This window comes from Microplitis mediator, chromosome 6 (assembly GCF_029852145.1).
Source record: "Microplitis mediator isolate UGA2020A chromosome 6, iyMicMedi2.1, whole genome shotgun sequence".
Classification (NCBI taxonomy): domain Eukaryota; kingdom Metazoa; phylum Arthropoda; class Insecta; order Hymenoptera; family Braconidae; genus Microplitis; species Microplitis mediator.
Genome location: NC_079974.1, coordinates 11,580,786 through 11,596,853, shown reverse-complemented (window position 1 = coordinate 11,596,853; position 16,068 = coordinate 11,580,786). Strand labels below are relative to the sequence as shown.

At 33.5% G+C, this 16,068-nt stretch overlaps 1 protein-coding gene across 1 annotated transcript in view; it reads left to right on the top strand.

The window, feature by feature from the left end:
- Positions 1–16,068, top strand: part of LOC130670101 (phosphatidylinositol 4-phosphate 5-kinase-like) — a 52,428-nt gene that overhangs the window by 22,447 nt on the left and 13,913 nt on the right. Inside the window, exons 3-8 of the mRNA XM_057473302.1 lie at positions 13,865–13,960; positions 14,103–14,156; positions 14,297–14,344; positions 14,984–15,028; positions 15,110–15,372; positions 15,884–16,059. Of these exons, the coding sequence (XP_057329285.1) occupies positions 13,865–13,960; positions 14,103–14,156; positions 14,297–14,344; positions 14,984–15,028; positions 15,110–15,372; positions 15,884–16,059 (682 nt within the window). The remainder of the gene's footprint in view (positions 1–13,864; positions 13,961–14,102; positions 14,157–14,296; positions 14,345–14,983; positions 15,029–15,109; positions 15,373–15,883; positions 16,060–16,068) is intronic.

Sequence of the window (16,068 nt, the reverse complement as noted above, 5' to 3'; positions counted from 1 at the left end):
ATATGTACGATTACATTCGGATGAATTCATTCATGTTCACCATTTATTTGTTGTGGAGAAAGAATGTTATGTGTATGGTTGTTCCTTGACAACTATTCCTTATTCAGTTGGTAACGTAGAAATGGATCATATTTATAATATTACTAATAAGTGCGGAGATGAAATTCTTGTAACAAATATTAAAAATTTTAAAGAAAAAGCAATTCATATTGAGATTGATCAGTTACAGTACATATGTTTATTTCCGTATATTTTAAATATAAATTAATAACTACTTATCATTTTTTTAATGAGAACTCCCTTTCCCCGCGAATAGTTATTTTTTTAACGAATTTTCTAAACTGTGTTGGAGAGAATAATTTAAAAGTAACAGCTATTTTTAACAAATGGTGATTTGTAAGTCAGTTTTCTTTTTCATTCCCAATCCTTTTCTTTATTTTAATTTTGCTCTCATAAGCTAAAAGAAAAATTTTTAAACATAATAAAATCACTGCATACATATTTTCTCATATATTTTAATGACGTCAATTAAAATTGGACCTAATATGTAAGATATCTTTTTCGGACTTTTTTTTTTTTTGTATCCGTAGAACAAACTTTTTCTTAGTTCAATATATTATCCATGTTTTTTAATTTCTGTTTTCTAATTTTAAAGGTTTAGCAACAACAATTTTTTCGATATTTGTCAAACAATGAAAATATATATTCTTATTTAAAATTAACTGTCGAAGATTAAATTAGTTAAAAACATTGTTTTTTGTTTTCTAAAAAGTTAGCATCTCTTCAACTTTCAATTTTCCAATCTAAAATATTAATTAATTATATATTTTTAGTCAAAAGTAATGCAAAAGCTTCCAATTAATAATTTTAATTAGCAATTATTATTTACATTTGTTTCGATTTTATTTATTTATTAATAATATACTTGTTTTGGTTCTTTAGTAAATTTTGCTACGTACTTAGAAAATATCTAGTAAAAACTAATTTCAATTCACAATGTTCGGAAAAATTCAAATATATCTGTTTGTGGGAAAATGTTTCCCTTTTTATTAAACGTTATTTTTTATTGTCTAAATTTATCTGTAAATTAATTTAAATTAGTAATTGGAATTTGATTAATTTATTGTAATGATAGGTAGGATGTGATAGGTATTGTTTAATAAAACTCGTGGTTTGGGTATATCAAAAATGAAGAATATATTTTGACCCAAAAAATTGAGGGAAAGCGCTACGGCATAAAACCCTTTGAAGAAGTACAATGAAAAAGATTGGGAATGTTAAGATAATGAGAATGAGGGTAACTCGTTGAACAATTGACACAAATGAAATATAGAGATGTGTGTGTGTGTGTGTGTGAATGTGTACTGTGATGATAGAGAGTCCCCTGCGGGACAGTTGAATAGTACTTGGTACTAATGCGATGATAGAGAGTCCACTGTGGGACAGTTAAATAGTACTTGGTACTAATGCGTTGGTAAAGAGTCCACTGTGGGACAGTTAAATAGTACTTGGTACTAATGCGTATGTAAAGAGTCCACTGCGGGACAGTTAAATAGTACTTGGTACTAATGCTAGCGAATGAATGAGTGAAAGCTTTCGGTGCGCTGAGGCGAGTCTACCGATTGATCAGATCGGCGATATAAACTATCAAATTGTAATGGGATATTCCAAAGACAATATGACGCTGAATTATTATTATTATTATTATTGTTATTTTGCAACAGAGGCGATTGGTTTAACTGCAGTTAATTGAAATCTCATCAATTGGATTGATGGATGCTGTTAGCACGTGGCTATTGCACGAATGAGGTTAGATATGATATCTATATGACAACGGCTAAATGCGTTGATAATAATTGAAGCGCGAACAAATCAAATTTTAGTTTTATGTGTATTATGATTATCACGTATGTATGATAATTATTAATGCTTAATTATTGCAAGGTAATTAAGATGTAAACGAACAGATCGGTGAATTGAATGAATTTAATGTAAGATAATAATTATTAAACATTCAATATTATTTGAATCGATTATTATTTGATATTAATACGAATATTAATATTAAATATCGAATTCAATCCTATCGAATAATTAATAGAACACGATTAAGTATTTGAGATTTAATGGGTGAGACCCACGCGCAACAAGTCCCGGCGTGTTTTTACTACGACGTAATAAAACACCCGGTCTTTATTTAATTCCCGAAATATTATTGAAACTCAACGAAATAATGAATAAAATTTATGAAACCGTATTAATTAATACTTATCTCGACACGATGGCACGAATTCGCAATTGATAATCAATTAATTAACAATTATTGTTACTTTAATATTGGCTTGGCAATGTAGCGGATAGAATGTTCACAGCGAGTGTGTACAGTATGAAGACTTGTGGTCAACTGACGAAAAGACGCGGTGACGCCGGGTCGTCGTTTCGACGGAACGGAAAAATTCAGACACCCAAACGACAGAGATATACTGAAGGCGTGAGTGCAACGAAGATGCACTGAGAAACCGACGCTATGTTTAGCGCGCGCGTTCGTGGTGCGACCCGAGTTGGCGACGGGATGCATTTTAACACCGATAGATGGAGACCGGTTTAAATATTTAAATTTCAAATATCATGATGATAACAATTATTTACCGACTTCCGTTTTTAGACGGAACACGCTCCCGCCCGCGAGATGCGAATGTGAATGAGTGAGTGTGGTGGAAGTAGTGTAAATAGTGTATGAGTGTAAGTAGTGTAAATAGTATATGAGTGTAAGTAGTGTAAATAGTGTATGAGTGTTTACAATATTGTTATAATTTTAAGTAATTTATGGTAAATATTATTAAGTAATTCAAGTATCGGGTAATAATGGACATAAGGTCGTAGTATTCCGGGTGTAGATTCCTCGCGATGTTTTGACCTCGACGACTCGTGTGACACCGTCGCTTCCTGGATGCACCTCAGTGATGACTCCCAGTTCCCAGATCATACAGGGTTTGTTTTTGTCGATGAGGATGACTACTGAACCCTCCTTGAGCTCCACTGCACCGTCGTTGTGCCATTTATGACGTTTTTGCATTTCGTTGAGATATTCGATCTGCCATCGTTTCCAAAAATCTTGTTTGGCCTTGGTAAGGAATCTCCAGGTGGACAGTTTATTATCTGGTACAGAAAGTAAGTCAGGATCAGGTAGAGATGTTAATTTTTTACCAATTAAAATATCAGCAGGAGAAAGAGCAATAGGATCATTTGGATCGGTAGAAATACTACAGAGAGGTCTGGAATTTAAGATAGCTTCAATATCTACTGCTAACGTGGTTAATTCCTCAAACATCAAAGATTGAGTACCAACCACGCGCTTAAAATGGTGTTTAAAAGATTTTACAGCCGCCTCCCACACTCCACCGAAGTGGGGTGAAAGAGGTGGATTGAAATGCCAAGTGATATTACGTGGGTCAGAGAATGAAAGCACCTGATCCTGGTGGTCTTTAGATTGAAGAAGATTATAAAGTTCATGAAGTTGATTGTTAGCACCGACGAAATTTAAACCATTGTCTGAATGGATGTGTGATGGAATACCTCTGCGACCGATAAATCGTCGAAAACTAGCCAGAAATGCGTCAGTACTCAGATCACTGACGATTTCGATGTGTACTGCTCGAGTGGACATGCAAATGAAAATACAACCATACGCCTTGATGAGAGTGTTATTACGAGAACGAGTTTCACGATTATAACGTTTTTCTTTGATAAGAAAAGGACCACAAAAATCTAACCCGGTGTGTTCGAAAGCATATGAACCTTGGACTCGAGATCTTGGTAAGTCAGCCATCTTGTATTGTATAGGCTCTGGACGGTGACGGATGCAAACGACACACCTTCGAACAATTTTACGGACCTGATTCTTGCCGTCAAGAAGCCAGAATCGCTGACGGATAGTAAACAAAGTACTCTGAATTCCGGCATGATGCATGCGCTGATGTGTGTCTCGAATGATGAGATCTGTCACGTGATGATGAGATGGCAAGAGAATAGGGTGTTTCTGCGAACGAGTTAGATCAGAATTTTTTAGACGACCACCGACCTGAAGTAAACCGTTGTTACCAATGTATGGATTGAAAGCCCCCAATTTAGCACTCTTGACTGGTTTAGAATTTTTTAAATTGTTAATTTCTGAGCCGAACTGTTCCTGTTGAATGAGATGTAAAATTCGAGTTTCTGTCTGATGACGTTCTGCGACAGACACGCGATTGGTTTTGAAAGTGTTAGAAGGTCGCCAGCGAAGACAAAGCGAAATGACGTTAATGAGTTTAGAATAAGACGAGAATCGTTTAAAAATGACAGATGGTTCAGACTGAATGACAAGACAGTGAAATTCTGGAGTTTCCAGTGGACCCTGAGTTTCGAGAATAGGATTGGTAGGCCAAAAATTAGAAGACTGAGATAACCAGGACGGGCCCTGAAACCAATTTGAATTGGTCTGAAAGTCTCGCGGATATTGTCCGCGAGATAGAGCGTCAGCTGGATTAGTTTTAGTTCCTACATACCGCCATTCGACGTCTGCGGTAAGTTTTTGAATTTCCTTGACTCGATTTGATTCGAACACCTTTAACACGACTGGAGATTTTTTGATCCAAGCGAGAGCGATCGTGGAATCTGACCAAAGAACTGAGCGCGATATAGAAACCCCGAGAGTTGATCGAACGTTATGATATAATTTAGCAAGTGTGAGAGCCCCACAGAGTTCGAGTTTGGGAATCGTAGTTTCCTTGAGTGGTGCGACACGTGATTTCGAACAAGCTAAGCGGACCCAGACTTGATTCGAGCTGTTGGTGGAACGGATATAGATGCAAGCTCCATAACCTAATTTACTAGCATCGCAAAACCCGTGGATTTCGATTCCAGTGGGCTGATCGATAATAAGACGACGATTGATGTCAATTGCAGGCAGGTGCGTTAGTTGTTCGGCAAATGACAGCCACTTGGCTGCCAATTCCTGTGATACAGATTCATCCCAACCAATCTTTAGACGCCAACAATCTTGCATGATTCCTTTGGCTGCGAAAACGATGGGACCTAGTAAACCTAATGGATCGAAAATTTTTGCGATTTCAGAGAGAATGAGACGTTTGGTAAATTTTTCCTTGAGCGCGATCGGCCTAGATGTGTAGACGAGATTGTCTGAACGAGAGTTCCAAGCTATCCCTAGTGTCTTAGATATAGCTTCCTGAGGCATACCCGATTCGGATTCGAAGGTTTTGCTAGCAACGTTATCTAACGCATGACTGTGGTTGGATGCCCACTGACGAATATTGAACCCGCCTAACTTCAACAACTTGATGATCTCATCACGTAAACGTAAGACTTCGTCTAACGTATCTGCTCCTGTAAGAAGATCGTCGACGTACAAATCTCGCTGTACAATTGGACTAGCTAGAGGAAAAGTCCCTTCTTCTTCGCGTGCAAGTTGATGTAGAGTACGGATGGCCAAAAAGGGGGACGAACTGACTCCGAAAGTCACGGTGTTTAAATTGAACAAAGAGATACGTCCCTCGTTGTACCAGAAGATGCGGTGGTATCGCCGGTCTTCAGGGGCGATCCAAATCTGCCGGTACATCTTTTCAATGTCTGCTGTTATGACAAATACGTGAGTACGGAAACGTAATAAATGTTCAAAAAGTTTGTCCTGAATAGTAGCTCCGACCATAAGTACCTTATTAAGCGATAAATCGTTACTAGTTTTAGCGGAAGCATCGAAAACGACCCGTAATTTCGTGGTAAGGCTGGACTTTTTGATTACTGCGTGATGTGGAATGTAATATCCTGGAGGAGATTCATCAGAAATGAGCGACATGTGTCCTAAATCGATGTATTCCTGCATGACCTTGTGATATTCTAGCTTCAAATCTGGATTGGCTTGTAACTTCCGCTGCAACGAATAAAATCGACGAAGTGCTTGTGTACGCGAATCACCTAAATCGAAATCTTCGTATCGAAACGGCAACTTAACGACATACTTCCCGTCAAGAGCGCGCTTAACATGATCAACATAATGTTTTTCACATAAATCATTTTCAGTAGTTTTTACAGTTTTGTTGGATAGATCTTCGATCTCCCAAAATTTTTCTAACGTCTGTTGTAAATTAATTAAACAACACGAATCAATTCGTGCCTTTTTATTCACGTCCAACCCCCCAACGACTACCCAGCCTAAATGAGTTTTTTGTAGTAATAAGTCGCCTTGTGTAGGGTTGATTTTTATTTGACCGGATTGTAAAAGCGCGACTGTGGTACCCGCCCCAATTAGTATGTCGACCGGACGTGGTACATGAAAATTTGGGTCCGCGAGAGGTAAGTTTTCTGGAAGCTCTAATTGATCGCGTGGAAAGATGTCTCGGGGTTCAAAGTCGGTGATTTTTTCAATTACAGTACATGATATAAATTTACGATAACGAGGATTAATCGGAGATTCGAGCACTACGCTTGTCTTCCCGATTGTATTTGTCGAGAGGGCATTGACCCCGTGAATAGAGTCAGTAGATTTGCGGATTGGTAGTTGTAAACGTTTAGCAAGTTCGAAAGTAATAAGGTGTACGGTAGAACACGTATCTAATAAGGCCCGAGCTGTAGCGAATGTACCGGAAGTTGACCGAACCCGAACCATAGCGCTCATCATTAAAGTCGCACTCGAATGCTTAAGAGTCGGCGATTGAAGATCCCCGGGTCTTAGTCATTTGGGAGGATTCGTCTTTTTCTGATGATCGCCGCCAGAGAAGGGTTTTGCGGAATGTAATTTTGAATGATGGAATTTTGGACAGTATTTGCAATGATGTTTGGAGGTACACGGAAAATGGTTCTTGTTTAGACAATTTCTACAGAGATTGCGTTGTTTCACGAAATCCCATCGTTTGGAAACAGGTAATTTATCAAATTCTTTGCATTGGTATAAATAATGATCACTAGTACGACAGTAGTCACATGATTTCGTAGCAATAATGAGAGCGCGATCTCCCTCCGCGTTTTTGAAGGTTTTTGACTGATTTGAAGAACCCGTAAAAGGCCGTTTGTTACTATTGTTTTTATTCGAGTGAGACACGGATTTAGTGTGCATACGCGAGATTGTTGCTTCTAAAAAATTAAACATGTCGTTAACGGTAGGGGAATCGTCCGATTTGAGAGTATCCTGCCATTTTTCAGAAATCGAATCCGGTAAAATTCTTTCGAGATGCCAAACAAAGCAATCATGAGTAGGTACTCCGAGAGTTTCGAGAGATGTTAGGTTCTGTCTAACCGTATTAAGTATGTGTCCAAGGGTATCTGGGTTAGCCGTTTCTGGTTTTTTGAGATTAAATATCGCCCCGATATGCTTGTTTCTTAATACTCTCTTCAGTTCATAAGTTCTTTTAAGGATGTCCCAAGCTACCCGATAATTGGCATCCGATGCTTGTAAGTGTACGATCCGTTGCGCGGCCTCTCCCTTTAGATTTGTTTTTAAATATTGAAATTTTATGATGTCAGAAATGTCGTCACGTTTATCGATAATGCTCGTGAATAAATTTGCAAAGGATAACCATTCGTTGTAGTCTCCGGAAAAAGTGGGTAGTTGCGGTACCGGTAGTCTTTGTAGCGTTTGTTTTTCAGGTTGAGTCGTATTTCCGATAGTCGTGCTGTTGTGCGTTGGTCTGTCTTCTCTAGGTCTCGCGATGTGTTCTTGCATGCTGTAGTATGCGTGTGATACTACATCGAACTGTTCGGCCTCGTCTGACTCCGGTTGTGTCTCGATAAGGTCGTTAACGAGATCTTCATATTCGCGGAACCAAGTTTGGATGCGTTCAAATCGTAGCTGTGCATGTAAATCGGATATTTCGTTTGCGTTTATTGTTTCGGCTAACTTGTTTATGTACCGTGTCAGTATATTACGTCTTTTCGTAATCCTTGTCACATTCACGTCCTCCGGTATTGGATCAGTTGGGTTCTTAGGGTTTACCATTTTAACAATTAAACAAATTCAAAGGTCAGGTATTGAAAATCGAGTCTAACTGATAATAAGAGAATTGAAAGGAATTCGAATATATGACTCGCCAATCACCACAATTAAGTGATTAATTCAAACAATTGAGACGATTCCAAGAATCAGACAGTCTAAATCCCCAATTTATCGCGAACAAATTATAAATGTAATTAATTAACGTAATCGAGTGACCCCGATGATCACGACAATGAAAAGATCCTTAGATCAAATAATTGACGGGACCCGAATGGTCAATCGACTCAGTAATCTTTAATTTAAACAATTCGGCTACTCTATACTTCGAAGACTTGAGCAATTCACTGATCGCAACAATTAAATGGTCTTGCGACAATTAACTGATGTAATCCCAGAATTACACAGCTCAATCCGAAATACGACAATAATTCGAATATAATGAAATCAAATATTGAAATATACTTAAATTAATAGAATAATTGAATAAATAAAATAATTTAATCGACAGTATATTAAATACACTGCCAAAGATAATTAAATGTTTAATAAACTTTTAACTTAGCTCGTATCACTGCAGATGATCCTCCAGATGCGGCGGTGTCAACGAGTCGGTAATATGAATGGCGTTTTGATTCAAATTGCATCCACAATGAATAATTGATATTTGTTTGTATATATATTTAAATTGTCCAATCGAGAAAACCTCACAGGAGGCACCAAAATGTTTGTGGGAAAATGTTTCCCTTTTTATTAAACGTTATTTTTTATTGTCTAAATTTATCTGTAAATTAATTTAAATTAGTAATTGGAATTTGATTAATTTATTGTAATGATAGGTAGGATGTGATAGGTATTGTTTAATAAAACTCGTGGTTTGGGTATATCAAAAATGAAGAATATATTTTGACCCAAAAAATTGAGGGAAAGCGCTACGGCATAAAACCCTTTGAAGAAGTACAATGAAAAAGATTGGGAATGTTAAGATAATGAGAATGAGGGTAACTCGTTGAACAATTGACACAAATGAAATATAGAGATGTGTGTGTGTGTGTGTGTGAATGTGTACTGTGATGATAGAGAGTCCCCTGCGGGACAGTTGAATAGTACTTGGTACTAATGCGATGATAGAGAGTCCACTGTGGGACAGTTAAATAGTACTTGGTACTAATGCGTTGGTAAAGAGTCCACTGTGGGACAGTTAAATAGTACTTGGTACTAATGCGTATGTAAAGAGTCCACTGCGGGACAGTTAAATAGTACTTGGTACTAATGCTAGCGAATGAATGAGTGAAAGCCTTCGGTGCGCTGAGGCGAGTCTACCGATTGATCAGATCGGCGATATAAACTATCAAATTGTAATGGGATATTCCAAAGACAATATGACGCTGAATTATTATTATTATTATTATTGTTATTTTGCAACAGAGGCGATTGGTTTAACTGCAGTTAATTGAAATCTCATCAATTGGATTGATGGATGCTGTTAGCACGTGGCTATTGCACGAATGAGGTTAGATATGATATCTATATGACAACGGCTAAATGCGTTGATAATAATTGAAGCGCGAACAAATCAAATTTTAGTTTTATGTGTATTATGATTATCACGTATGTATGATAATTATTAATGCTTAATTATTGCAAGGTAATTAAGATGTAAACGAACAGATCGGTGAATTGAATGAATTTAATGTAAGATAATAATTATTAAACATTCAATATTATTTGAATCGATTATTATTTGATATTAATACGAATATTAATATTAAATATCGAATTCAATCCTATCGAATAATTAATAGAACACGATTAAGTATTTGAGATTTAATGGGTGAGACCCACGCGCAACAAGTCCCGGCGTGTTTTTACTACGACGTAATAAAACACCCGGTCTTTATTTAATTCCCGAAATATTATTGAAACTCAACGAAATAATGAATAAAATTTATGAAACCGTATTAATTAATACTTATCTCGACACGATGGCACGAATTCGCAATTGATAATCAATTAATTAACAATTATTGTTACTTTAATATTGGCTTGGCAATGTAGCGGATAGAATGTTCACAGCGAGTGTGTACAGTATGAAGACTTGTGGTCAACTGACGAAAAGACGCGGTGACGCCGGGTCGTCGTTTCGACGGAACGGAAAAATTCAGACACCCAAACGACAGAGATATACTGAAGGCGTGAGTGCAACGAAGATGCACTGAGAAACCGACGCTATGTTTAGCGCGCGCGTTCGTGGTGCGACCCGAGTTGGCGACGGGATGCATTTTAACACCGATAGATGGAGACCGGTTTAAATATTTAAATTTCAAATATCATGATGATAACAATTATTTACCGACTTCCGTTTTTAGACGGAACAATATCTGAAAAGGTTCATTTGCACATGTATTGCTTTTCCTTTAAAAGCTTCAATACTCGTGATAATGACGTTCCCACACTCAGTAATTATACGTGACAGATATGATCCGTCTGAACGTTACCCACAGAGTATGGTGTAGAGTCTATATTGTACATCCAGATAAATATAGCATTCGTCGTGGATAACAAATATATGATGTACATGGATTATTTAATTTCAGTGTGACAAAAAGTATGTGTCATTCATGTTTATGACACGTTTATATTCTGAGTGTATGATCAAAGTAACGACTGTGTTGAAAATTCAATTTGAAAATCTCCTGTAAGTTATAATAAATCATATATTCAGATCTTATTACATTTTCTTCGGTTATTTTTCATTTTACTAATGTATTAATACTTTGTACAAGAAAAACATATATTTCCAAAAAAATCGGATTTGCAATACCATCTAGGCCCAAAAGATTCCAATATCAAAGCTAAGTTTCAAACTCAGAGCTTTTCTATTTAGTCGCGCGAGTAGTTGGTCGAGGTAATCTATAAATTTCATTAGGTGATCTTATTGTAGTTCGACGCTTGTCAACTAATTCCCAATCATTCTATTTAAGTATAAGAATAACTATGAATTCTAAATATCACATATATCAGTTGATAAATGATTTGCATTTTTAATATATTTCAAAAGACTTGCTTGTATTTCTTATTGATTTAAAAGTAATTGTAATTGATATTGGATATTTCAAGTCTCAAAGACATATTGTTACTCTGAGAATAAGTCTCAAATTAATCTTTACACTTCTGACATTTAATTATTTTGTTCCACACTGTCTTTTGAATATTTTTTTTAGTCAAAATAGCATTGTAATTTTCACAAAAGAAGTGTGAAATAATTTTATCATTAGGTACACTAAAGTTTTAACCGAAAAAAATAACTATTACCAATTCTTCAAAATCTGGTCTTCCTAAATTTTCTATTCACTTAAACAATTCATTTTCATCATTTCTAATTGAATTTTTTGCAAATAAAAACATCTTGACCATAAATAGAACACCTACTGCTACAATTCAGTTAGCAACAGGAAACATCATTCGTTCACTCTGCACTTGATTCGTATCAAATCTATTCTCTTCAATATTTATTCCTCCTTCAATCTCAGAGTCATTATTATTGCAACAAGAACAACCGCTATAAGATTTATAAGAATCTATACCTACCAGTGACTGAAAGTATCATTATATCCGTTCAAAGATTAATATTACAACATCTGTCACTATCAAAATACTCTCCTGTGAGGATTGGTAAATTATTCCTAATTTACAACAAATTTTCGTTATAATGATGTTCCTTATTATTAAAAGTAAACTCTTCAACTTCATTAGACTTACCCAGATAGCAAAATGACGTCTTGATGAGTTCTGAATGAGTTCCTATTTATGATTTGGACGTCTTAAAAACACGTTAAAGAAGTCTTTAAGAAGTTCTCAAGATGTCGAATGCGCCACCTAGCGAACTCAGTAAGACATCTTTAAAAGTTCTCAAAGAGTTCTCAAAGAGTTCTTTTTTCTGACTCCGCAAATAAGACTTCAGAATGAACTTACCATGACGTCTTAAGGAGTTCCTAATTTTGACTTCATTTTGACTTCAAAAAAGTTAAAAAAAGAATACATTTAGACGTCACAAAACTGACGTCTTATTTATGAAGTCTTCAAGAACTCTTAATTTAGAGTTCTTAAAAATGACACCTTTAAGAAGTCATTATAAGACTTCTTGAAGACTCCTTCAAAAATACGTCGTAAAGCAGTCATTCTGACTTTCATGCTGTCTGGGTATATACTAGAGATTCAATAAACGGTTACACATTTTTTCAAATTTCTACTATACTTCAGAGATTTATAACGAACTTAATTCTACCTGAAAAATAAAATAATAAACTTCAAGCTAAGTTTTAAAGTTGATAGTAAGATTAAAGAATAAGTTTTAAGATGAATTAAATAATTAAGAAAATATATTGAAGACCAAAAGTCGTTTTATTTCTATTTTTATTTATTTTTCGGGAAACAATTACGAGAATTTACTTTTTCAACTATAGTACTTATTCATGCGTAATTATAGTATAAGATAGGTCTAGACATAATAATTTTTTGATATTGTTTCTAATTATTTATAATATGAAATAGTAATTACATTTACAAATTTAAGCAAAAAAAAACATAAATATAAAACAATGTTTTGAAATTTTGAAAACAAAATGTAAATTTCTATTCTATTCGATCGATTAACAGATATATTTTACTCTCAATTATTGTAATTTACTTTTTAATAAATACAAAAGTAGAGTATAAATAACTTTAGAAAAACATCTACATTGTATAGAAAATCAATCACTATGTTTTTTGTAGAAATATAAGATCAAAATGGCATGTGAAAATATATACATGGGATATGCACAATTTATGTATGTATGCATTGGATCACATAAAAATTTTGGATAATGATTCATGTTCGATTGCGTAAATAACTACTAGTTCCTAGTTGATATTAGGAATATTTTAGTTTTAATTTATCATTTTAATAACTAAAAATCAGAATTATCGATTGATAAAATTTGTATTATATTCCAAAATCACTACTAAGAAAGGAAGAATTATTCTTACCAATCCAGTAATAGACCCGGTTATTGACCATGAATGTTTCTGACCAATTAATGACCGTTAATTACTCTCTAGATAATTAAATATGTCTGATCCAAATGTAATGACTTATTTATACTCGATCAATAAAAATTAATAACTTAATGTAATTAGATAATTTATTCTGTTAAATAAGGATATAAAAGCGTAAAATTTACAAAAGTTATTAAATTATTCGCCCAAAGGACTATTAAATTTTTATTTCATTGTAAAATTTTTCTCTTAAGTATAAATAATATTGATTATAAATAGTACGCGATTAAATAAAAATACATTTTTTCACAAACTTTTTTTTTTAATCGTTTTTTCAGTAAAAATATGGATTCATTTAATACTTATGTATTTAATTTGTTTTTCTATAAACAATTTTCATAAAAAAATTAATGTTTTTTATAAGAATTTATGAAATTTTTGAAACAGGAAATTTACGAACTTTATCAAAGGTCCAATCATCTCTCGAGAACTGACTACATGATTGATTATGTACTTGAACAGTTTATTATATTGTTGTTCATTGTATATTTTTAGATAACTTATACTAATCATTTTCAATATTATTGAATCAAGTAAAATTTTACTAACACTACGTGTTGGACTTCATTTTATAATAAGTCCTTTTATTACTAACATGTATATTAATTAATTAATCTTGTAAATGGAAGTTAATTGGACATAAGTTAGAACTGATAATTAATAAATTATACTTTTTGTTTTGAGATATTATAAATATTGTCATACACGTACTCTTGTTATTGCTATTTAAAGGAATTGTATTGCTATTTTAAAATTACTATAACCGACATACTGTTATCGCAGGGCCGTTTTACTGCAGAAAAAGACAGTATGGCATCTAATGCAAGATCTGTAGAAGAGATAGGAAACAATGATTCTAAAAAGCCTACTCCTCTGAAGGTAAATTCGTCAATTAACAATATCATAAATTATTGGTTCATTTTACTTAGTTTAACTTATTTTAACTCGAGTCGTAGAGTTCTTACTTCAAATTAAATTAATTGTCCTCAATTTTACAATTAATTAATTTATTTCTTTACAGCGCAAAAAGAGTAATGAAACTCATTCACCTGTTGGACTCAAAACTAATGAAAACGTATGTTTTTAATATTCATTGGAAATTTATTGTCGATATAGTTTATTTTTTAAATTATGATTATAGTACAGTAACTATGAATTATAGTAGAAGTAACATAAATAGATTCGAAAATTAATTATTTTTCTTTATTATTTAAGCCGATCGTGAACCCAAAAAAAATCAAAAAAGAACCGAAACTACCCAAGGTGAGTTTATTAAATTAAATTTGTATTACATGGGCAAAAAGTCAACGAAGACAACGTAGATTTCAGAACTGCTAAAAGTTCTTTTTTACATTTTCGCGCTTGGATTGAATTACATGAATAAGAGTGTTATTTAAAAAGAAATGGTGGTGATTTTTTGTATTATTTTGATTATTATAACAAAAAAAATTAAAAAAGAACCAAAACGGGTATCAAAAGTGAGTGAAGAGAAGTTAATTTTTAAAATCGCTAAAAATATTTGTCAGTTCTGATCAGTAGTTGATACAATAATAGAATCATGTGGGGCAAGTGTGCGCACACCTATCATTTCGGACTGAATCGCATGGGTTCGCGCACTTTTACCCACTACGGACACTTGCCCCACATGACTCAATTATATTCAGTTTATTACGAAATAGTCATCAATAGTAGAAAATAAAAAATATAAATTGTTGAAACAGTATTGAACAGTGAATAGAAAATATAAAGAAAATGATATTTAAGATCATTCAACTGACATTAGTCTTATTGCTTGGAAATGTGTGTAGTCTTTGGATTAAAATTTAATTCTTACGCCACAAATAAATAATTAAAATTCATTTCTATATTTCAATTATAATAAGCCTCGCTATATTATTTCAGGATAAAAAAATTTCTGTAGTAACAGACACTTCACATGGAAAAAAAGTATGTATTACTACTTGAATTTCTTATAATTTATGTTGTAAGTAGATTTATAATTCAGTAAAAAATTTTTATTTTAAATAGATTACACTTGTACAAAATGAAGTTCAATGCGCTGAAAGGCTAAAAATTCTGCAGGAACAAACAAATAAAGTTATCAATGTTCAGTCTCCTTCAGTAATACCTTCACTTAATGAAAGTCCACCACCATCTTGCAGTTATTCTTTGGAAACATATGATGAAAGCGAAACATTTCCTATCAGTCCTGTAAAAACCTACAGCGGAAAAGTAGATGATTCCCATAGTTGTTTAAATGAAAAATTTTTAGAAAAACCGGAAGCAAAAAGGTATATTATGATTGAGATAAATTTTTATTATTAATAAGAGAATCGTTATTTAATTAAAAGTAAAGGAAATAGTTTTTTTTTGCGAGGAGAAACAAAAATTTTCATTTTACGTTATTTTTCGTGAGTTTCATTAATTAATTTTGATATCGTAAATTCAATCATTTTTTCTAGTAGAAATATACAAAGTAGATTCGTAATATTGTTGCAACAAAAGTTTGGAAAAAACAATTGACTTAAAAATTCTTTTTCATTAACCAATCGAAAATTTATAAGTTCATAAGAGTTTAATTTTTATACAAAATTCCCTAGTATTTCTTGAGCGAATAAAACATGGTCTAACTAGATTCTCAATTTGTGATATTTAGCATAAAAAAGCTAGTTAGTAATTTATATTTTGTAAACCAGTATTAATGAATCATTTTAATTATTTTACATTGTAACGAACGTGAAATTCCGAAGGAATGAATCAGGTTATGAAAATACGTCATAAATTTATGTTTAACATTTTTAGTATCAAATCAATGACTCAAAAAGTGAAAAAAAAGCATCATAAACCTAGCAAGGTTGAAGAGGAAATATCTGCAAAGTTGAAGGAAATGACAGGTCTATTAAAAGATTTGAAACAAGAGTCAGATAATCAGAAAAAAATGTTGCAACAATTATTAGATTATTGGAATGAGCACCGAGGTAATATAG